Here is a 23188-nt window from a genome sequence, read left to right as displayed (position 1 = left end):
TTCTTAGGAAACTGCCAACTGTTTTCCAAAGTGGCTGAAACATTTTGCATTCTCACCAGCAATGTGTAACAGTTCACATTTCACCATGCCTTCCCCCACACTTACTGTCAGTGTTTTTACCAGTAGTGATTTCAGAGGGTATGTATTAATAGTAGTATTTAGTTTGGTTCACTGTAGCTTTAGTTTGCATTTCCCTAATAACTAATACTGTTGAGCATCTTTTCATGTTACTTGCCATTCATTCATCTATTTGGTGAAATGTGCTTAAATCTTTTCCTTTTTCTACAAGTTGTCTCTTTACCAAGTTATTTTTCAAATATTTTTCCCAGTTTACGTCTTGCTTTGTCATTTTAACATTGTCTTTTGAAGAAACATTTAATGAGGTTCAGTTTATTAGTTTTTTTCTTTTATGCTTCATGTATTCTATGTGTTCTCCACAAAATGATTTTTCTAATCCAAGATCATAAAGATTTCCTCCTATATTGTCCCCCAGACGTTTTACAGCTTAGTTTTTACATTCAGGTCTAAAATCCATTTCAAGTTAATTTTTACATATGGTAAGTAAGGTTGGAGGTCCATATTTTCCAAGTGGATATTCAATTGTTCTTGAACTATTTGTTAAAAACACTATCCTTCCCCCACACCGGCCCCCCGAATTACCTTTGGCACCTTTATCAAAATATATGGACCTATTTCTGGGTTCTAGATTATAGTCCACTGATTTATATTTCTACAATTATACCAGCACTATACTGTCTTGGATATTGAAGCTTTATAGAACCTTGAAATCAGGTAGTTTAAATCCTCCAACATTAGTCTTCTTCAAAACTGTTTTGACTATTAGGTCTTTTGCATTTCCATATAACATTTAGAATACCCTGGTACATTTCTCTAAAATAGATTGCTGGAATTTTTATTGGGATTGCATCAATCTGTAGTTCAATGTGAGGAAAATCAGTCTCTTAACCATAATGATCAAAGATCACGGTACATGTCTCAATTAACTTAAGGCCTTCATTCATTTCTCTTCATGTTTTACAGTTTTGTCATATAGGTCTTGCATATATTTTATTTAATCCCAAGTACTTCATATTTTTTGTTATAAACGGTACTGCTTTGTAAATTTCTATGTCAAATTGTTTGTTGCTAGTATTCAAAAATGCAATTAATCTTGTATAATGACTTCCTAGCCTTCAATCTTGCTAATAAGCTTGGTGTTTTTCTTTGGAGTGCAGTGGCACAATCTCAGCTCACTGCACCCTCCGCCTCCTCCTGGGCTCAAGCAATTCTCCTACCTCAGCTTCCCGAATAGCTGGGCCTACAGGTGTGTGCCACCGCACCCAGATAATTTTTGTATTTTCTCCCACTTTAGTTTCCCGAGTAGTTAGAACTAAAGGCGTCTGCCACCACACCCAGATAATTTTTGGGGGTTTGTTTGTTACCACATTTTGACATGTTGCCCAGGCTGGTCTCCAATTTCTAGGCTCAAGTGATCCGCCCATCTCGGCTTCCCAAAGTGCTGGAATTACAGGCCGCAGCGCCACCGTGGCAGCCATAGCTTACTTTTTTTTTTTTTGGAGACCAGAGTTTGCTCTGTTGCCCAGGCCTGGAGTGCGATGGCGCGATCTCGGCTCACTGCAAGCTCCGCCTCCGGGTTCCGCGCCATTCTCCTGCCTCCAGCCTCCCGAGGTAGCTAGCTGGGACTACAGGCTGCCACCCTTGCAGCCCGGCTAATTTTTGTATTTTTAGTAGGGGAAGGGGTTTCGTGTTATCCAGGATGGTTGATCTCCTGACCTGCGTGATCCACCCGCCTCGGCCTCCTAAAAGTGCTGGGATTACGAGCGTGAGCCACCCGGCACGCCCGACCTTAAGCTTACTTTTTAATAGATTTCTTAGGATTTTCTTTCTTTTTTTTTTTTGGGCGGGTCGCTCTTACTGACTGGAGTACAGCGGCGCAATCTCCGGCTCTGCAAGCTCCCGCCTCCCGGGTTCAGCCATTCCTCCTGCCTCAGTCTCGAGTAGCTGGGACTACAGGTGCCAGCCAGCAGCCGGGTTTCACTGGTAGCCAGGATGTTCTCGATCTCCTGACCTCGTGATCCGCCCACCTCGGCCTCCTAAAAGTGCTGGGATTACAGGCGCCAGGCCACTGCGCAAGCGTTCTCAGCATTTGCTACATATGAGATCATATCTTCTACAAATCTGCAAATGAAGTTTTTTTGGTTTGGTTTTTTGTTTGTTTGTTTTTGCCTTATTGCAGTAACTGGCACCTCCGAATTAACAGGAAAGATGACAGCAGACATCATTGCCTTGTACCTGACCTTAGAAGGTGTACTATTCAGTTTTCATACTTTAGTATTAGCTGTAGGTTTTTCACAGACACCTTTGTTCAGGCTGAAGTAGTTCCGTTCAATTCCTAATTTTCTAGAATTTCTGTCACGAATAGGAGTTGTGTACTATCAAAATAACTTTTTCTGTGTCAACTGAAATGATATGTTTTTTCCTTTTAATTTGTGAAAATGGTGAATTACATGGACTGATTTTTCAAATGTTAAATTAATCTTGCATTCCTGTTATAAATTCCACTTAGTCATGATGTATTATCCTTTTCATGTACTGCTGGATTTCATGTGTAAAAATCTTAAGAGTTTGTGTGTCTATGTTTATGAGGAATAACAATCTGTAGTTTTCTCTTTTTATGTCTGTAATTTTGATATCAAGGTAATACTGGCCTTATAAAACCAGGTGAAAAGTATCCCCTCCACTTCTATTTTCTGGAAAGTTTATACAGTGTTGTTATTTCTTCCTTAAATGGTTGACAGAACTTCCAGTGAAGCCATCTGTGCCTGGAGTTTTCTTTGTGGGAAGGTTTTCAACTACAAACTCAATTTCTTCAAAATATATACGGTTATTCATGTTATCCTTTTTTTTTTTTTTAACCTATTTCTTTTTAAGTAAGCTTTGGTATAACAGTTTGTATCCTTTAGAAAATCTGTCCATTTCATTGAAGTTGCTAAATGTGTAGTGATAACCTTACTCATTTATCTTTTTAACATCTGTAGATGCTGTGATTATGTACCCTCTTTCATTCCTGATCATGGTAACTTGCAACTTCTCTCCTATCAAATGCTTTCTCTCCTAATATACCCATTTGATGCTATAAATTTCCTCTAAGTACTGTATCCTACACATTTTAATATAGTACATATTTATTTTCATTAAGTTAAAAATATTCTCTAGTTTCTCTTGTGATTTCTTCTTATGGATTACTTAGTAGTGTGTTATTTAATTTCTAGATATTTGGGGATTTCCCAGATATATTTCTGTTGTTTATTTATAAATTCTATTGTGTTCAGAGAACATACTTTGTATTATTTCAATGCTCCACATTTCCTGAAACTTTTGTTTATACTCCAGAATGTGGTCTATATCAGTGAAATGTATTCAGTGCATTCATACACTTGAAAGGAAAGTGCATTCTGCTGTTACTAGATGAAATGACCCATAAATTTCAATGAAGGATTGAGGTATTGTTCGTGTCTTTCTAAATCCTTACTGATTTGCTGTTTCTTCTCTCAGTTTAGAGGGGAATGCTGAAATCTATAACTGTAATTTGTATTTTTTCCTTTCAGGTTTGTCTATTTTTGCTTCATGTCTATTGCAGCTCAATTATTAGGTATGTATATATTTAGGACTGTTATATCCTCTTTAATTAAATAATTCACTTATTATGAAATGCCCATTCCTTACTGCAGGTAATATCCTTTGCTCTGAAATACACTTTGCCTCATATTAATACAGCCATTCCAGCTTTCTTTTGATAAATGTTCCATTCTTTTTACTTTTGCCCAAAAGTGTCCTTACATTTAAAATGGATTTCTTGTAGACAGTATATAACAGTTGGGTCCTTTTTATCCAATCTCCCAATCTCTGCCCTTTAACTCGGCTTCTTTAAACATTTTACATCTGATGCAATTATTGATATGGTAGGTTTTTAAAAAAAAAATTTTTCTTTATTAACGTGTATACCTCATGTACACATGGGAGAAAACTCAGATAAATGGATAGCTAGCATAGATCTATATATGGTGACCTTTAATCTACTATCTTGCTATTCAAATTCTATTTGTTTCATTTTTTCCTGCCTCTTTTTGACTATTTTATCTTTCCTACTTGTATATTTGCAAAACCTCTTTGTTTTCTTTGTTCTCACTGCTTATTCTAAGGTTTACAATATACACCTTTAATTTATCTTACCCTATTTTCAAAGAGCATTTTACATCATAGGTAGTATATGAACCTTAGATGAGTATACAGTGGACCTGTGAATTGTATAGGCCCATGGGTTTGAACTGTGTGGGTCCACTTTCATGTGGATTCAACCAAATGCAAATCAAAAATATAGTATTCATGGGATGTAAAACCCATGTATTACAGAGGGTCAACTTTTTGTATATGCAGATTCCACAGGGCTGGGGGACTTGAGTATGCATGAATTTTGGTATACTTGGGGGATCATGGAACCTATCCCCTGAGTGTACTGAGGGGGGACTAGACTTGTGTTTCCCCCTCTCATTATTTATGCCAATAAAGCTACTTTTGTATTTACTCTAAATAATAAATTATTTTTTATATCAGTGATCTTCAAAAGAGACTAAGATATGGGGAAATGTCTTTATATTTACTCATGTATTTACCACTTATTCCTCACTTCTTTTTGTAGAACTGAGATTTCATCTGCTATCACTTTTCTTTTGCCTGGAAAAGTTTATTTTAGTATCTCTTAGCATATATGTACTAGTTTTTAATTCCTATGCATCCCTCCTTTTTTTTGGTCTGTAAAGATCTTTAATTTAAGGCCGGGCGCAGTGGCTCACACCTGTAATCCCAGCACTTTGGGAGGCTGAGGCAGGCAGATCACCTGAGGTCCAGAGATCGAGACCAGCCTGACCAACATGGAGAAATCCCGTCTCTACTAAAACTACAAAATTAGCCAAGCGTGGTGGCGCATGCCTGTAATCCCAGCTACTCTGGAGGCTGAGGCAGGAGAATGTCTTGAACCAGGGAGGTGGATGTTGCTGTGAGCTGAGATCACACCATTGCACTCCAGCCTGGGCAACAAGAGCGAAACTCCATCTCAAAAAAACAAACAAACAAACAAACAAAAAAAACCAACTTTAATTTAGGAAGGATATTTTTGCTAAGTAAAGGACATTGGGTTGACATTTTCCTTCATTACTTTAAAGATTTTGCTCAATTCTCTGACTTAACAGCTTTTTGATGAGAACCATGCAGTCATTCTTATCTCTGTTCCTCTGTACGTAATATGTCATTTTGCCTCTGATCATCTTTAAGATTTTCTAAGGTACTGGTTTTTAGCAAATTGATTATGATGTGCCTTGGGCAAGATTTTCTTTGTTTCTTCTATTTGGGGTTTACTGACCTTCTTGGATCTGTGAGTTTATAGTTTTGTGGCAGACAACTTCTAAAACAGCTCCCAATGACTTCTGCCTCATAGTATTCATGCCTTTATGTAATCGCTATCCCTTCAGTGTTGACTAATCCCATTAACTTGCTTTAACGAACAGAAAATGGCAAAAATGACAGGTCAACACTTCCGAGATGAGGTGAAAAAAGGACTAGTGTCTTGCTTGCATTCTCTCTTTGGCACTTCTTGCTTGTTCATTCTAATGAAGTTAGCTGCCATGTTGTGAGCTGCCCTATGGAGAGACCTATGTGGTCCAGAATTGTGGGCAGCCTGTGGCCAACAGCCAATGAAGAAGCCAAGGCCCTCAGGCCAACAACCCACAAGGAACTAAACCCTGCCAATAACCGTAAGTGAGCCTGAAAGCAAAGTTTCCCTCAGTCAAGCCCTGAGATTATTGCAGCCTCAGTTGATACCTTGATTGTAGCCATGTGAAGAGTCCCTGAACCAGAGCGCCCAGCTGAGCCATGCAGAGAAACTGGGACATAATGGATGTTTTGTTTAAGCTGCCAATTTTGGGAATAACGTTTTAGGTAGCAATACATAACTAACACAGTTTTCATCAGATGTGGAAACATTTTGTCTAAGATCGTTTCAACTCTTTTTCCTCTCACATCTCCTGGGGACTCCATTTACAAATATATAAACACTATTTGATCTTGTCTCACATTATCTGTTGCTGTTTTCCTTTTTGCCTTTTTTTCCACTTTTTTCTCTGTGCCTTATTTTGGATAGTTTCTATTGTCACGGCATCAAGGTTGCTAATGCTTTCTTCTACAGCGTGTGTTTTTCATCTCCAGAAACATTATGTTTCTCTTTCTCTCTCTTTTTAAAGACATGTTCCATGTCTCGCTCATGTTCATGTTTTCCTTTACTTTCTTGATCACATGTGGCATTTATAGTAGCTACTTAAGAGAAAAAATTTTATTTCCTTCTTTCCAGTGCCTGTTGTTCAATGTCTGAAAACCACTATTTTGTGGGGTTTTAAAATTCCAGTTTTAGGAGGGAGGGTAAACCTGATTACTGTTGCTCTCTCTTGGCCGAAAGCCTATTATTTCTTTATAAAAGCTCTCCAAGTGATTCTAATGTACAGCTTTCAGACTCAGTGGGTTAGTAGCTTTGATTTTCTTAAAAGAAAATTTCCTTCCAGACAGCACACATTTTTTTCTGAGCTGATTAGTCTTGATGGATTTAAAAGCTTGTATCTCAAAGTGCTACATCATAATTAGCTAATATCAAAGAAGCTTTTCACTAAAAGAAATGCCCAATATTACTTGGCAAAGAAACTGAGAAACCATTATTCTGTGGAAGAAAGTTTCATATGGAAACATTTAAACTGAAGTATCTGATTATAAGATGACACAAAGTAATGTTCTAAGGCATGGAGGTAGGAATAATAATGTGGAAAAATAATCTTCCTGAGGCCAAAGGAAACAGAAAAACACTTATAGAAACCATTCACAAAAAGCATGTCCAATAGGAACAATATAGATAACCATCAGTTTTACAAAATCAAATATTCACAGAATTTTACTAGTGTAACTTTCAAACTCATGAACCTTGTAAACTCAGTAAAAATGCAAATACAAATAAATGAAACTTCACATAGTAAAAAATAAACAAGATTTTCTTCAGTACCAGCAAATTTCATTTCTATGTAGAGGTTTCTTCCCATCTATCCATATATCCTTCTGAAACTTACCCTTTTCCAAGTAAGAACGTGGAGCCCACGGCGGGTCCTCTTCAGCATAAGGATCACTATACTCAACCACAGCAGCTTCCTCCTCTTCGTAATCTTCTGGAGGGGGAGGAGGTGGGGGAGACTCATCAAAGACTGGTTCTTCCACAGGAGGCGGTGGAGGTGGCGCATCTGAAACTAAGAACGTATCAGGCTGACAACAAAACTATACGTTATGTGAAGTTCAGTATTTCCTATCCAAGCTTCCAGGTTCATGGAATATAAACCTAGACTTGAAAATAAACATAATATTCATTCAAAAAATGAATGAGCAAGAGAAATCTTCCCACCAACTATAATGTTCTAGAGCTCCAAGTATGACGTTCTCCTTCTCTTGCCCTTGGATTAGTGCTAATGGATACTGAATAAAGTTTAGACAAAATAATTACTAACTGAGCCTCTGGAACCTGTTTATACTAATACAAATCCTCTTGTTAAAGAGATCAGTACGGCCAGGAGCGGTGGCTTGCGCCTGTAATCCTAGCACTTTGGGAGGCCGAGGTGGGCGGATCACCTGTGGTCAGAAGTTCGAGATCAGCCTGGGCAACATGGTGAAATCCTGTCTCTACTAAAAATACAAAAATTAGCCGCACATGGTCATGGGCGCCCATAATCCCAGCTACTCAGGAGGCCAAGGCACGAGAATCACTTGAACTGGGGAGGTGGAGGCTGCAGTGAGTCGAGATCACGCCACTCCAGCCTGGGTCATAGAGCAAGACTGCGTCTCAAAAACAACAACAGCAAAAAAAAAAAAAAATCAAAAAAGCGGGGATCGGTACAATACAGCTGAGCTTTACACTGTATTCAAGGATAAGTTATCAGAAATACTAACAATGAAAACCATATTTCACAAATTTTTAAAATATTTTTTCACTTAAATGAGTCCAGGGAATAGTAAAATTTTAGTAACCCACTACTTTCCTCTTAATGAATTTTTCTAAAATAGCATTTTACCAAATTCAAGAGGAAAAAAAATCATCAACAAACTTGGGTTACTTCATCTATGAAGATGTTTGTTTATAGAATTTCTTCTAATTCAGACTATCATCCAGAATTTCTTCAGGCTAAATGTCCAAGTGTACTATCAGAGTAATTTAAAATATCTCCCATGGAGATCTGCCTCCACAGCTTGCATGTCAATATATAGTAACATCAAATAGATTATCTTCAAACTCAGCTACTTTAAGCTTTCAAAATGGTTGGTACATACTTGAGCACAGCTGAACAGAATGAAATGAATAAACCTGTGTTTATCAGCTCCCCAGGTTTAATGAACGGCACTAATTCTTATTTATGAGGTACGAGTATAGTTCCCATGTGATTCTCTATGCAATCCAATGTATTTAGTATTTTTTTTTGAGACGGTGCCCAGCTCTGTTCAGCTTCAGGCTGGCATGCAGTGGCCAGATCTCGCTTCCACTGCAGCCCGGCCTCCCCGGTTTACGCCTCGCCCGCCTCCTGGAAGGACTACAGGCGCACACCACCCGCTAGTTTTTTGTATTTTTTTCAGTAGAGACGGGGTTTCACCGGTGCCAACCAGGGATGGTCTCGATCTGCTGACCTTGTGATCCGGCCTGCCTTGGCCTCCCAAAGTGCTGGGATTACAGGCTTGAGCCCAGCCCGGGCCGGGGACAGTATTTTTAATCTAGTCAAATTGAATTAAATTTGATTCTTTTTTTTTTTTTTTTTTTTTTGAGACGGAGTCTTGTTTGAAACCCAGGCTGAGAGTGCAGTGGTAACCTTTGCTCACTGCAAGCTCCTCAGCCCCGGGTTCATTTATTCTCCTGCCTCAGCCTCCCAAGTAGCTGGGACTACAGGCTACCGCCACCACGCCTCTCGCTAATTTTTTGTATTTTTAGTGACAGGATGAGGGTTTCACTGTGTTAGCCAGGATGGTCTCTGATCTCCGGGACTCCCTCTGATCCACCCACCAGCCTCCCCCAGTGTTGATTACAGGTGTGAGCCACCGTGCCTGGCTCACACCTGTAATTAAATGGATTTTCAAAGACTGCTGATGCCTGGTGGGAGCCAGCCACATCAACACCATGCTGTCTCTATCAGTATTCTTCCCGTCTGCTGTGCCCCTCTATACTGATCTACTTTATAAACTTTAAAACTTCAGTCATTAAATAGAATGTCTTTCATCCAAATAGTTTTTATTAATAAACAAAGGATATAGATATGTGATTTACCATATACTTGGGTGAGAAAGAACAATTTATCCTATTTCCATTTGTAAGATAAAAAGACTTTAAACAATTGCACAGAACCATAGATCCAAAGGAACTTTCAAAACAATAACCTTGAGAAATGTCACTACAAAATTACTCAAAGATGTTGCCATTGGTCATTTTTACTTTTCTTGTAACTGCCAGTTTAATAAGCTACCACTTTTGACTTAAAATGTTCCAATTACTCAGCTAGCCCTTTGTAATGCATTATTTCATTTCATCTTTACATTGGGAGGTGGTATTTTTCATTTTATAGATGTGGAAACTGGCTTTCCAAGATTAAGTATTCCGACAGCAAGTAAGTGGAAAAGCACCTGAACTCCAATGCCTGTTATCTTAAAAGCTACACTACTATGGGCTGAGATAAATTTTAAAATCTTCAAGTCATGCTTCATTAGTATTTATTCAACAAACATTAACTAATATGGCTGGATATTATGCTCAGCATTGAGAAAAGGGCAGTAGGCAAAAGTCATGAAGACACGAACGACCAAACCTTCATTTACAATTGAGTGTAGTGTGTGCTTTAAGATACTACAGGAGCACACAGCATAAACCACACTTGTTATGTGGGTGAGGAAAGGCTTCCTGAAACCTGAAGGAAGAGTAAGAGTTAATGGGGAGGAAGCAGGGAGGGTAGGATGGTGTAGGGATTGATATTTCATGTCAGATATAAAGAATAAAACAAGGCCAGGTGGGGAGGCTCACGCCTGTAATCCCAGCACTTTGGGAGGCTGAGGCAGGTGGATCACTTGAGCTCGGGAGTTCAAGACCAGCCTGGCCAATATGGCGAAACCCCGTCTCTACTAAAAATACAAAAATTAGCCTCATGTGGTGGCGCACACGTGTAATCTTAGCTACTCGCGAGGCTGAGGCACGAGAATCACTTGAACCCAAGAGGGGAAGGTGGCAGTGAGCCAAGATCACACCACTGTACTCCAGCCTGGGTGACAGAGTGAGTCTGTCTCAAAAAAAAAAAAAAAAAAAAAAAAAAGGACAATACAAGTAGGAAGGTAAGAAAGCAAGAAACTTTCAAAGAACTGTCCAAAATTCAGTAGCCAGAGACATGAGGAAGCTGAAGAGGATGAGGAAGGAAGGGCCTTACAGCAGTTTGGACTCTATCCAAAGAGCCATGGGGAGCCACAGAAAGATTTTAAGGTGAATAACAGGGTCATAGCTGTACTTCTTACCCCAGTATAACTAGGTCACTATAACTGGTTTCAAATTATTCCAGACTTCTTCCAAACATTAAACTTAATGCACAGTATTTGCTACCACGGAATATCTTCGAAATAATATACCTGGAAAGCTTTGAAGATAATTACAAAGAATTATCTTTGAAGACATACCAAAAAAAAGTATATATCTTCCCAAGGTGAATGTTTTTTAAAGAGTTTAAAGACTTAAACATTATTTGAATGTTTAAGTCCTGCCACGTCTGTAAAATTAGTCACAGCACACCTCATACACAATTTTTTAATACATAGTGTACATGAGAAACATATATGATTGTAGGAAGAGATGAAAAAGACTAATCTAAAAGGCAATCAACTGTGACAGGGTGGCCAAATTAGGGAATGACTTTTTAAAATACGGGTAGTGCTGCTGTAATAATGTTTTGCAGTCATCTACTTAAGACATTTCTAAGTCTTAAATTGATACTCATGCACTTTACTATCAAATTAAAACAATACTTCTTAGGTTTGGTTCATGAAACATTTTGCTGTTTCTACAAAGTTTGCAGCTTTCACTGGTGACTGGCGAAAACCAATGACATCCTGCTTTAAACCCTATTCAACTTTAGAGTCTCATTTTTTGCTAAGAAAATGACACTTAGGCCGGGCACGGTGGCTCAAGCCTGTAATCCCAGCACTTTGGGAGGCCGAGATGGGCGGATCACGAGGTCAGAAGATCGAGACCATCCTGGCTAACACGGTGAAACCCCATCTCTACTAAAAAATACAAAAAAAAAAAAAAAAAAATTAGCCGGGCGTGGTGGCGGGCACCTGTAGTCCCAGCTACTCAGGAGGCTGAGGCAGGAGAATGCCATAAACCCGGGAGGAGCAGCTTGCAGTGAGCTGACATTACGCCACTGCACTCCAGCCTGGGCGACAGAGCGAGACTCCATCTCAAAAAGAAAAGAAAAGAAAAGAAAAGAAAATGACACTTAGTTGCTATACAAACATTCGTGTTTCATTAATGGATTAGTCTTCAGTGTCAGTTTCAAAATCTGGCCTTCACTCCAGAAGCTGCTCAGAACCACTTTCGTTCAGAATGAATGACAATATCTCACAGAACATGCAGTAGCAATTGATCGGGAGAATTCTCTAAGGTGCATGCTCATCACAATAGTAAAAACAGAAAAAACTCCCAGGGTATTATTCAAGTGACTACCTTCATTAATCATTGTAATTAAACAGGATTTGTGATGGAAGAAAATTCTCTTTTACTGTAATGACATTTACTTAGACTTTCCACTTTGTACAGAGTATGTAGAATGGAACCAGCATTGGAAAGTCCTTCAATTCTGGTACTGTAATCAAATCCTTTTCTACTTGGTACTTACCCTGTTTAGATGCAGCAGATATTTTTTAAAACCTGAGAACAGTGACCTTGTATTCCACACTTGACCTCACAAGCCTGGCAGAGGATCACACTATGGCTGTGCTTGGCACATGCTGAACTATTAATAGTTGAAACTTGCTGAGAGGCAGTTTTCTCCTCGAGCCAATGTGGGTCACACCCAAGCTAAAGAAGAGTGGGCCCCAATAGCATAATTTAAAACATGAAATCTACCTAATTATATGTGAAAATAGCTCTTAAACTCAACAAAACATCTTACAAAGTCACAATGTGGTAAACATTACAGGTGTTCATGGAGTACCTTCCAATAAACAAAAGTAAGTAAAATAGACGATTTTCAGAAATTAGTAAATACAGATGCAAAGGCATCTGAAAGACACTGAGCCCTCAGGCCAGTAAGACTGAATTATTAGTTAAAATACAACCACATCTAGAAGAATGTGCTGATTAAAGGGGGGCATTGAGTCAGCTACAGCAGCAGAAAAAAGGGGCGACCAAAAGTGCCTGCTATGGTCAGATGCTTTTCCAAGTGCTGGGGAAACAGCTAGCAAGCAAAACAGGCAAAAATCCTTGCTCTTATAGAGCTTACATTCTAGTATTGGCAGTGCCTATTTCCAAATAACCAGGAATCCTAAGCCACAGATTGCAAATTTTTCTATCCCACCAGTGAGGTCATCCATCCTTGTTATGAGATATATACACTGGACTACTTTGGTCTGATGACATGAGATCTTTAATATCATTCTCCTAGTTCAAATCATGTAACCTTATTATTGTGATGTAACCCTCACAAAGACTGCCCATAGGAAGAGGATTCGTCCATCGTACAGTCTATGTTCACTGGTGTCTGTGACAGCAATTCCTCACTGAATGTTGATACAGGCCTCCTGATTTGTCATTGGTCTCCTGAGCTCCATAATGCTTCCCTAGAAGACTCAAGGTATCAACAAAATTAGTTACCTGAACAGGCCAAGGGAAATTCATTCCCAACCTATGAGGCCTCTTGGGAGACAGACTGGCAGCCTGGTCCTCTGAGCCCTACCAAAAATGGCCCTTCTGATATTTGAAATCACAAAACTGGAGGAAGATTCTCAGGCCACCTATAATAGCCCTAAAACTCCAGTGATAAGAAACTAGACTACCACTTATCTGAGCAACCCAGAGAAAAAGATGAGATATCTAGTGATTAAAGAATACCTCCTCAGTTGGAGGTGATCTTTCTTTTCTTATATGTGCCTTATTTTATATGTATTTGTCTTACATCTTTACTACTAGTTATTTAAAAGTAGAAAATTTCTCTATTTTATCTCCACTAGCCAGATAGTGACTTGTTCATAATATTGAAATGTCTGAAGTATCAGCAAATGAATGACTATCCAGTCAATCACATATAAATGACATTTTATGCCTATAATCTGATCTACAGCATAAAGAAGACATAAACTTACTATTTTCTTGGACTCTGGCCACAAATCCCATTAAAGGTAACTGAGGAGTTACCTGTAGGATGGAGGGAGGAGGAGGAGCAAGAGATACTGCAAAAACAAAAAAGGTGTGGAGGATAAGGGATAAGGGCGAGTTACATTAAAAGGAAAGGATAATACAATAAAATAAATACATAAAGGAGGGAAACTACCATTCACAAACATTTTATCAGTGATCTCAAGGATCCCCTGTTGAGGGACAACTCATTAACACATAAAACAAAGTACTGGGGGAATTTTTAGTAAGTTTTTGAAAATCACAACAGGAAGCATTTAGCATACAGAGATATGTTAAATATATGTAACATAATCATATGTTTTATATATATATAACATATAACTGATCTTTTTTCATATCATAACATCATGCCTTCTCAGTGAAAGCATTTCTGCAGATTACCATGTTGTTTTCTGAATTTTACATTTAAATGTTTGTCAATACAGAGAGAAAAAATATTACATCCCAACACTCTAAATGTATACTTTTTATTACTCTAATAATAGGCAAGTTAATTGGTTCTTCACTCATTAATTAGACAAATACTGACTTCCTACTAAGTAAGTGGCAAACACCTGCTATGAAAACAGTTATCAAAACCATCCTCTGAGAATCGGGTGCTATGTCATTACAATTTTTCATAATCCGAACTCATTGGTACATTTCCTCCCTGATGGTGTAGAAAAGTGCAGGCCTTAATCAAATCATTCCACTCTCCTTCCCAAGGTAGATTTCCCTGCAACTCAATCACCTGGCACAGTGCCTAGAGCTAGTAAACTGTCAACAAATGTTTAACATATATAAATGCACTAATAAGCCAGGTATCTGTGGAAACTAAAGAGGCAAAAACAAAAAAAAGAAAGATTACAGTTACAGTTTCCTTTAGAATGGGTACGAAGTATGATATGCATTTTCTTATAAAGAGAAAATGACTGTATTTGCTCCAAAATATAGTTAAGACTAATAAAACTAAAAAGATGAACATGTCTCTGCTCTAAGGAGATCACATTCTATTGAAATAGAAGAATACATGATAATCTTAACCCAACAATATTTGTAGCAATTCCCCGGAAGTAGTGGTGGAGGTGAGGAGGGCTACAATGAAATGACCTCTCAACAGGGACTTGAAGAAAGGAACCCGCCAAGCTGACAGGGGTTGAGAAACATAATCAAGTTGAGAGAACCAAGTGAGGGTGAAGGCTCAGAGGCATAAAACAGCATAACCAGTTCACAGGACCAGAAATGCTTCCATATGGCTAGGAAAAGATACCCAAAGATAAAGTAAAAAACCCAGAAATATCAATGGGAGGATATGAAATAGGGAAGGATCTTATATGCCTGGTGGAAGAGTGCTTAGTGGAAACAGGTTGGATTTTCAAGTCACTCAGCCTCAAATCTCTGATCCATCATTTCCTGGCTGTATGGATAGTCAGTCAATTAACTTCTTCAGGCCTATTCCATAAATGTGATACGAAAACAAGGTAAAGCAACCTACTTCACATAGTGGCTGCAAAGACTAAAAAAAGACAATGGATGTGGAAAGCCTAACCCAGTGGCTGGCATATAATAAATTAAAGCAGTTTCTAGAAAAGGAGAGAACTTTAAAAGTGTGGGAAGAGAGTACTTGGCAACTAATGATTTAGCTAGCATATCAAGGACAGCAACAAGTTGAAGATCATTCTTAGATTTTTACCCTTCGTAATTATGAAGATGGAGATGCCAATAACTATGTTAAGCCTGGTAGGCAGTACTGGGAAAGAAATGGGATGGTAAACGGGTAAGTCAGGGACAGATAATGATATGATACATTTGGGTTGAGATTATGCAAAATATCTAGAGTTGATGCTATGGACAGATGCAGGGAGGACATACAAATGCACAGACAAGAATTAAGCAGATAATCTTGAATATCTAGATGCAAAGAACAGAGTAGTATAACTCTAGAAATTGGTACCTTTCTTTAAAAGACACCTTTGGTTAGGTTTTTCCCTAAAGTCATAATTCTTGGCAGTAAATCCTTGATTTGTGTGTCTGCTTCCCACTCAGAGGCTTACAACAACTGTTGATATGTTCATAATACCACTTCCAAGGGTAAGCAGAAGACAATGAAAAGAGAAGGTAGCACAGACAAAAAAGATAAAACTGAGAAACAGTAGCAGGCAGCAACTGGCACTAGAAGAGTAGAGACAAGGCATGTGTTCACATCCAAGATGAAATGCTCCTTTTCTGTTGGAATATATTCTAACCTTCCATGTAACAGAAAAGTGGGAAATTTCCCACTTCAGTCATTGTTTCTCTACCAAATATAAAAAAAGACCTTTTGGTACTCAGCTAAAAAAGAACAATTAGGTGCTTAACTTACAGCAGTCTTTTTGTGGGTAGACTGAGGTTGAGGTTGTTTTTTTTAAGATGAATATGCTTATTTCTTTTCTACTTCTGAAAGTGAAAATCTGAAGCCATAGTGGTTTTAAGAAGTACACCAGCGGCCAGGCACGCTGGCTCATGCCTGTAATCCCATCACTTAGGAAGGTCGAGGGGGGTGCATCACCTGAGGTCAGGAGTTCAAGACCAGCCTGGCCAACATGGTGAAATCCCATCTCTACTAAAAATACACAAATTAGCCAGGCGTGGTGGCAGGTGCCTGTAATCCCAGCTACTCGGGAGGCTGAGCCAGGAGAATCACTTGAATCCGGGAGGCAGAGGTTGCAGTGAGCTGAGATCACACCATTGCACTCCAGCCTGGGCAACAAGAGCGAAACTCCATCTCAAAAAAAACAAGTCCACCAGCAGCCAGGGAAAGATCAATCGCAGTTCTTCCTTAAAAGAATGACTTGGTAACAAGTTAGACTTTTTTCAAAGCTAGTCTAAGGCATGTTCAAAAATTCAGTTCCGTCTGGGGTTACAAAGGTCATCCCAAATTCTACTTTTCTCCAGCACAAACCTTTAACAAGGTGGTCCAAATTAATTCAGATACCACATCATTTTATTGTTGGACCATGTACGATCTCATCTGACAAGAATGTCTGTGAGCCAGAATATACTGTCTTTCTTGGAGTTGAGCTGAAACCAAACCATTTTTAAGTGAATTTAAGCAGAATTCTGAGCAAAGAATTGTTGCAATATTCAGTTCTAATCCTAGTCATTTTGTGAACAGGCAAACAAGAGCAGGAAGCAAACTTGTTTTCATTTCATTTAGCTAAAATGATTCCTCATAAGACAAGACTCTCCCAATAACTACCAAAAGATCTCCAAACTTAGATTCTGTTACATAATTTTCACAATATACAAGAATGAAGTTAATGTGAAGACAGGCTCACCATGTGACTGGAATTTATAAAGAGATCATAAGTAGAAGAGCTATGAGAATTACAGCTGTGTGCACAAAGCAACGTTTAGATATAAACAGTAAAAGGCTTTCCAAGCAAACCAAACCTAAATGATGAGTCTGTGCTGATGAAATGTACAGACTTTCCAAGTACAACCTTCCTGGTTATTTATAGAGTTATTTGAAGCATCACTGAAGCTTGTATTTTAAATGTCCAATTTAAAAGGTTTGGAAAAATAAAATTAAGTTTTTACATCTTATTTTTACAGCTTTATACTCTGAGAATATTAGACAAAATAAGCACTCTAAACACTACTTCTAAAGCCATTACTGAACATCACATTTAGATGATATATATATGTATGTTATATAGCCCATGCGAGTTTAGATGCTTATATTTTTTTCCCAGTGAAGGAAATAAACAATTTGTAAGTGTAGTATTTTCTAAACATGAATACCAATGTAGAACAAGAGGTAGGTAAAAGTGAATTCAGGCTGGACGCGATGGCTCACACCTGTAATCCCAGCACTTTGGGAGGCCAAGGCAGTAACAAAATGACTAGGATTAGAACTGAATACTGTGACAATTCTTTGCTAAAAATTCTGCTTAAATTCTCTTAGAATGGTTTGTTTTCTGCTCAACTCCAAGAAAGACAGTATATTCTGGCTCACAGACATTCTAGTCAGATGAGATCTTACATGGTCCAAAAAGAAAATGATGTGATATCTGAATTAATTTGGACCACCTTGTTAAAGGTTTGCCTTGGAGAAAAGTAGAATTTGGGATGACCTTTGTAACCCCAGATGGAAGTGGATCACTTGAGGTCAGGAGTCAGAGACCAGCCTGGCCAACCTGATGAAACCTTGTCTCTATTTAAAAAAAAAAAAGAGAGAGAGAGGGGCGTGGTGGCATGCACCTGTAGTTCCAGCTGCTTGGGAGGCTGAGGCAGGAGAATCGCTCGAACCCAGGAGGTGGAGGTTGCAGTGAGCCGAGATTGCACCACTGCGCTCCAGCCTGGGCAACAAACAAAGCAAGACTTTGGGGGAAAAAAAAAAAAATCTTCCTGCTCCTGCTCTTTATTTATACTTTGCTAAAGCCCCATCACATCAGTATTCTTCTAGACATTTTAGACATTTATGGTGGTGCTGTAACTTCACAAATCATTTACAGAATATGTGAAATGGCTTTTATTTTGCAATAGCACTATCCCAACATTGTTTTCTACTTTTTTAGTCACTTTTAATACCATTCAGGGGTTATTAAGCCTGACACTTTCTCTTTGTGAAACAGCACACCCATTCAGGAACTCCTATATCTCATAGAACTATACATCTCTTGGAACCAACATTCACTTTATGAACTTTTTCCCAAAAACTTTTAAGAAATTATGAGCAGTAAAATACATGCTACTTTCTCCTAAAGCCTTTAATATTTACATGCTACATTACTGATTCATTAACAAACAAGGTTTATGTAAGTATACATATACATACTCACATATGGATATATGTATATTCTTCTTGACCACAAGGTGCTTCGTATTTACATTTAAAGTAGAGACTGTTAACTCATAATTAGCCCTATGTGTTTCTATGACCCCCCCCCTTACCACTGGCAACATGAATGATAAATTGGTATTCCTATTTCATTGGCTGGATTAGATTAAGAAATAATGAGAACCAAAGGGATTTCAGTTATGCCCTGATCAAAGGGTTCCTTTCAATAACTTGTTTCTGAAATAATCTCATGAAAAAACAATTATTGTGCTCCTAAGACTTGGCACTAGACACTGGGTGTTACGTATTTTAACTCCTATAATTGCCCTTTTTCAAACTCAGATCAAATTGTACATTAATAAATATAGTAATAACACTGCTAGATGTACACCTCACAGAACCCCACTGAATTTATATTCACATGACACCCTCCAGATTGTCAGCTCACTTCCTGAGAAGCATGCAACCACAGCAAGATTCCAATTACCAAAAAAAAAGAAAAAAAACCTCATAAAACACACACTTCAGATCATTTTTGTTAAATCAGAGTATTAGTTACTTGAGAAAGCACAACAAATATTCTTATTGTAAATATGAAAAAAATAGGGACAATTGCAGGGCCAGTGGGAGTAATACAGAAGACTTACATAATTCTTTTTTGAGATAGGGTCTCACTCTGTTGCCCAGGCTGGAGTACAGTGGCACAATCTTGGCTCACTGAAACTTCTACCTCCTAGCTCAATCAATCCTTCTGCCTCAGCCTCCTGAGTAGCTGGGACTGCAGGCACCTGCCACAGCGCTTGACTCATAAATAATATTCTAATGAATATAAAATAAAAGTACATCCAACAGCCTTAGAACACTGATTCACAAATCATTAAGTCTTGCAAAAAGAGATCTTCCAAGAAAATGGTTTAGTTAGAAAAAAAACTAGTTTAGAAAAAGTACTCTGATTAACCAACTAACAATGCTGTGGCCACCCACTTTAAACAGTTATCAAATCCCTGGAGATGAAAGGCAGAACTTAATAGAGCAGAGTACAGAAAAACAAAAAAGTGCAACTAAATTGACTCACACATTACACAGAAAGCCTAACAATCCCAATTCACCTTACTTCCATGAGTGAGAAAAATACTTTTCCTTAAAATCATTTCATAAAGTGGGAATATTTTTACTTTAACATATACTTTCAAGCATTTGAAAATCAGATTTACAAAGAAACTATTGAAATATGTATTATAAAATACATTTAAATATGTGCCTAAACAGCCTTCAAATAAATTCTACCTACAGCGTTCTCATAGGACTATTTTGGAGCATACACGAACAAAGCATGAAATATCCCTGTATAGGCTGGGTGCGGTGGCTCAAGCCTGTAATTCCAGCACCCTGGGAGGCCGAGACAAGCGGATGACTTGAGGTCAGGAGTTTGAGACCAGCTTGGCCAAGATGGTGAAACCCCGTCTCTACTAAAAATACAAAAATTAGCTGGGCATGGTGGCAGGCGCCTGTAATCCCTGCTACTTGGGAGGCTGAGGCAGGATAATTGCTTGAACCCGGGAGGTAGAGTTTGCAGTGAGCCGAGATTATACCACTGCACTCCAGCCTGGGTGACAAAGCAAGACTCAGTCTCAAAACAAAACAAAACAAAAATTAGCCAGGCGTGGTGGCAGGTACCTGTAATCCCAGCTACTCAGGAGGCTGAGGCAGGAGAAACGCTTGAACCGGGAAGGTGAGGTTGCAGTGAGCCAAGATTGTGCCACTGCACTCTAGCCTGGGCAACAGAGCGCAACTCCATTTAAAAAAAAAAAAAAGAAAAGAAAAGAAAAAAGAAATTTCCCTGTATATACTTACTATATATCATGTATAGTTCGTCTCAAGCTCTAACAGTGAAGCATCTCTCAGTTCCATAATGGAACCAACCCATTTTGGACTAACATCTGAGAGGGCCAAGGAGACAGCCCAGCTTCAGCAGAACTATGAAACAGGCTATAACTAAAATTTAAAATTTTTATAAACTAAAATTTAAAAATAAAAAATGCATTTAAATACAAAACAGCACCTGAACAAATGTAAATCTGAAAACATGGTTTAAAAGAAGAATGTATAAAAAGGGCAGTTTTGTCAAAATTTAAGTTCGGAATGATTTAAAAAGAACTGCACAGCCAAAAACACAAAATGTGATAAAAGATAGAAGTATGTATCAATTAAGGCAGTTGGTATTCACACTATGGTTTGCACTGGATGGACTACAAATACAGCATTTAACTTACAAGAGGGACCCAGAACAGAGAAGGAATTTGGATAAATGAACAAGGGATTCATTTGGCATTTAACAAACAGTTCCTGAGCAGTATTCCAGGATGTAACTGTTTAAAAGACTGACAAGGTCTCAGGCTTTCATGCACTTTATATCACATCCTTTCATCTACCTTCCTCTCCACAAAAGAGAAGACTTGGGAGGGTAAGAAAAGATTTTTTTTAATATGTAGGTAGGACAATAGAAAGAACATGGAACTCAGGCCAGGCACGGTGACTCACGCCTGTAATCCCAGCACTCTAGGAGGCTGAGGTGGGTGGATCATTTAAGGTCAGGAGTTTGAGACCAGCCTGGCCAACATAGTGAAACCCCATCTCTACAACAAAATACAAAAATTAGCTGGGTGTGGTGGTGGGTGCCTGTAATCCCAGCTACTCAGGAGCCTGAGGCAGGAGAATCACTTGAACCCAGGAGGCGGGCGTTGCAGTGATCAGAGATCACGCCACTGCACTCCATCCTGGGCAACAGAGCGAGACTCCATCTCAATTTAAAAAAAAAAAAAATTAAAGAACAGAAAGAAAGAACATGGAACTTGGAAAACCTAAGTTCAAATCCTAACCTAACCATCACCTCAGCCTCATTTTCCTCATCTATAAGATATAGGAAAATGATCACCAATCTTATTTTGTACATGATTCTAAGAATCAAATGAGATAATATGAAAACATTAGTTAAATTAAGTGTTTATGCTGAAGGATCAAATTTCTTCTGCAAGACTCTTACAAAGAATATCACTATAGATCGCAGCCACAGAGATAAACTGCAGCTCCATAAAATTCAAGGCTTATCAAAGATGGAATGAGTTGAACCCAATATCAGAGGTGTTCACACATAGGCTTACTGGCTTCTTGGCAAAAATACAGAAAAATACAGTAAGTTGACATACCATGTCCACAATAGTCATGGTGTCTAATATTTGTTCTTGCCCTCTCTGGGGAGTAAACAAAATAATAATTATGTATAGCATTAAATATGTTCCAGATTAGTTATTCCGTATGCATGATACAACCGATTATTCAGTGTAATTACTGTATCTGATTCAATTTACCCAACTCCTAGTTTTTCCACCATGGGTTTGGTATGAGAATTGTATAAGCTAATATAATTCCCTAGCACAAAATAGCTTCAAAAATGTTCTCTTTTCCTTTGTTACTTCTAAATTCTGTTCATGTGCACCCAACTTTCATTATTTGTTATTTATAGAGTAAGGATGTCTGATGAAATAAAAAGGAAATACCATTCACCACAATGTTATTTTAAAAAGCAAATAACCACTAAAATATTCAAAAAAATTCTGTTCAGAAAAATTAAGTTCTATGACTTTACCTGGAAATCACGTACTGATTTTTTTTAAGAATTGAAAGATACAGTATTAGCAACCTACAATTCATTCATTCTCCCATTCATTCAACAAATGGTACTAACCACTACCATGCACTATTTGTAACTAAGGGTTTTTTGTAGTTGAAAGTTTTTAATTAGATACATTCTATAGAATGCAAAAAAAAAAAAAAATCTAACCTGGATTCTGGCTATAAAAAGGTCCTCCATTCATCTGATTCTGAAGGCTTGTTTGTGAAGTGATGGAAGGAGGGCGTCTATAGGGCAACGAGCCCCCTATTGTTGGGGGAGTATGGCGAGAGGCAGGCCTATTCATGCTGTAAAACTGTACAGGATGACCTGAAAAAGAGATAGAACATACATATGTCATTAAAAGAAAATTATCTCAGATCATTAAATACTTTATGTACAATGCCTAAATCTTAATAATTAAAACCAACAGCTAGTTTAACTAGTATCTGAAATACACAATGCAAGGTGAGTTATTGTTTGCTGATATTGTATCATAGTACAAAAGTAGAAAAGCAAACAAAACTATGATTAAGTTTGGAAAGCTGTATCTAAATAGTTTACTAATTAGGGCTGGTGCAATGGTTCATGCCTGTAATCCCAGCACTTTGGGAGGCCAAGGCAGGCAGATCATTTGAGGTCAGGAGTTTCAGACCAGACTGGCCAACACAGTGAAACCCCGATTCAACTAAAAATACAAAAATTAGCCAGGCATGGTGGCATGTGCCTGTAATTCCAGCTACTCGGGAGGCTGAGGCATGAGAATCACTTGAACTCAGGAGGTGGAAGTTGCAGTGAGCCAAGACTGCACCAATGCACTCCAGCCTGGCTGATACAGTGAGACTCTTGTCTCAAAATAAACAAACAGTTTGCTAATTAACACTATTATTTCACCAAATTAAAAATCTGATGGGGTTTCAAAATCATCACAATTAATTAAAATTTATCTACTCCACCCCCAAAATATAGTCACTAAACAGTGAAAACTAAAATCAACAAGAATCACGTTTGGGAAAGCAAGAGAAAAAAATGTTTGACACATAGTCTTATTCCAAAATAATAAATAATAAAAAACGTAAGGTAGCAAAAAAGTTTGTTTAAAGGAAAATAAAGTATTTCAACAAAAGGTTAAATGACATGATTCCAAATCAAACACTTCTTTCATTTAATCAAAAAATCT

General features: G+C 38.2%; 1 protein-coding gene across 20 annotated transcripts in view; it reads right to left on the bottom strand.

Annotated features, from left to right (window-relative positions):
- ABI2 (abl interactor 2) overlaps window positions 1-23188 on the bottom strand; it is a 116185-nt gene that overhangs the window by 17820 nt on the left and 75177 nt on the right. For 12 of the 20 annotated variants that reach the window (XM_017946816.3, XM_017946826.3, XM_017946817.3 and 9 more), the window contains 3 exons: window positions 22180-22338; window positions 13483-13569; window positions 7185-7358 (listed from right to left, as the gene is read on the bottom strand). In XM_017946816.3, coding sequence (XP_017802305.1) covers window positions 7185-7358; window positions 13483-13569; window positions 22180-22338 — 420 coding nt within the window. Of the gene's footprint in view, window positions 1-7184; window positions 7359-11552; window positions 12961-13482; window positions 13570-22179; window positions 22339-23188 lie in introns of those variants that run through there. The other 8 variants (XM_017946820.3, XM_017946833.3, XM_017946835.3 and 5 more) reach the window with 2 other exon arrangements.

This window comes from Papio anubis, chromosome 10 (genome assembly GCF_008728515.1).
Source record: "Papio anubis isolate 15944 chromosome 10, Panubis1.0, whole genome shotgun sequence".
NCBI classification, from domain to species: domain Eukaryota; kingdom Metazoa; phylum Chordata; class Mammalia; order Primates; family Cercopithecidae; genus Papio; species Papio anubis.
The sequence above is the reverse complement of the archived record's forward strand: the minus strand, read 5'-3'. Positions and strand labels throughout refer to the sequence as shown.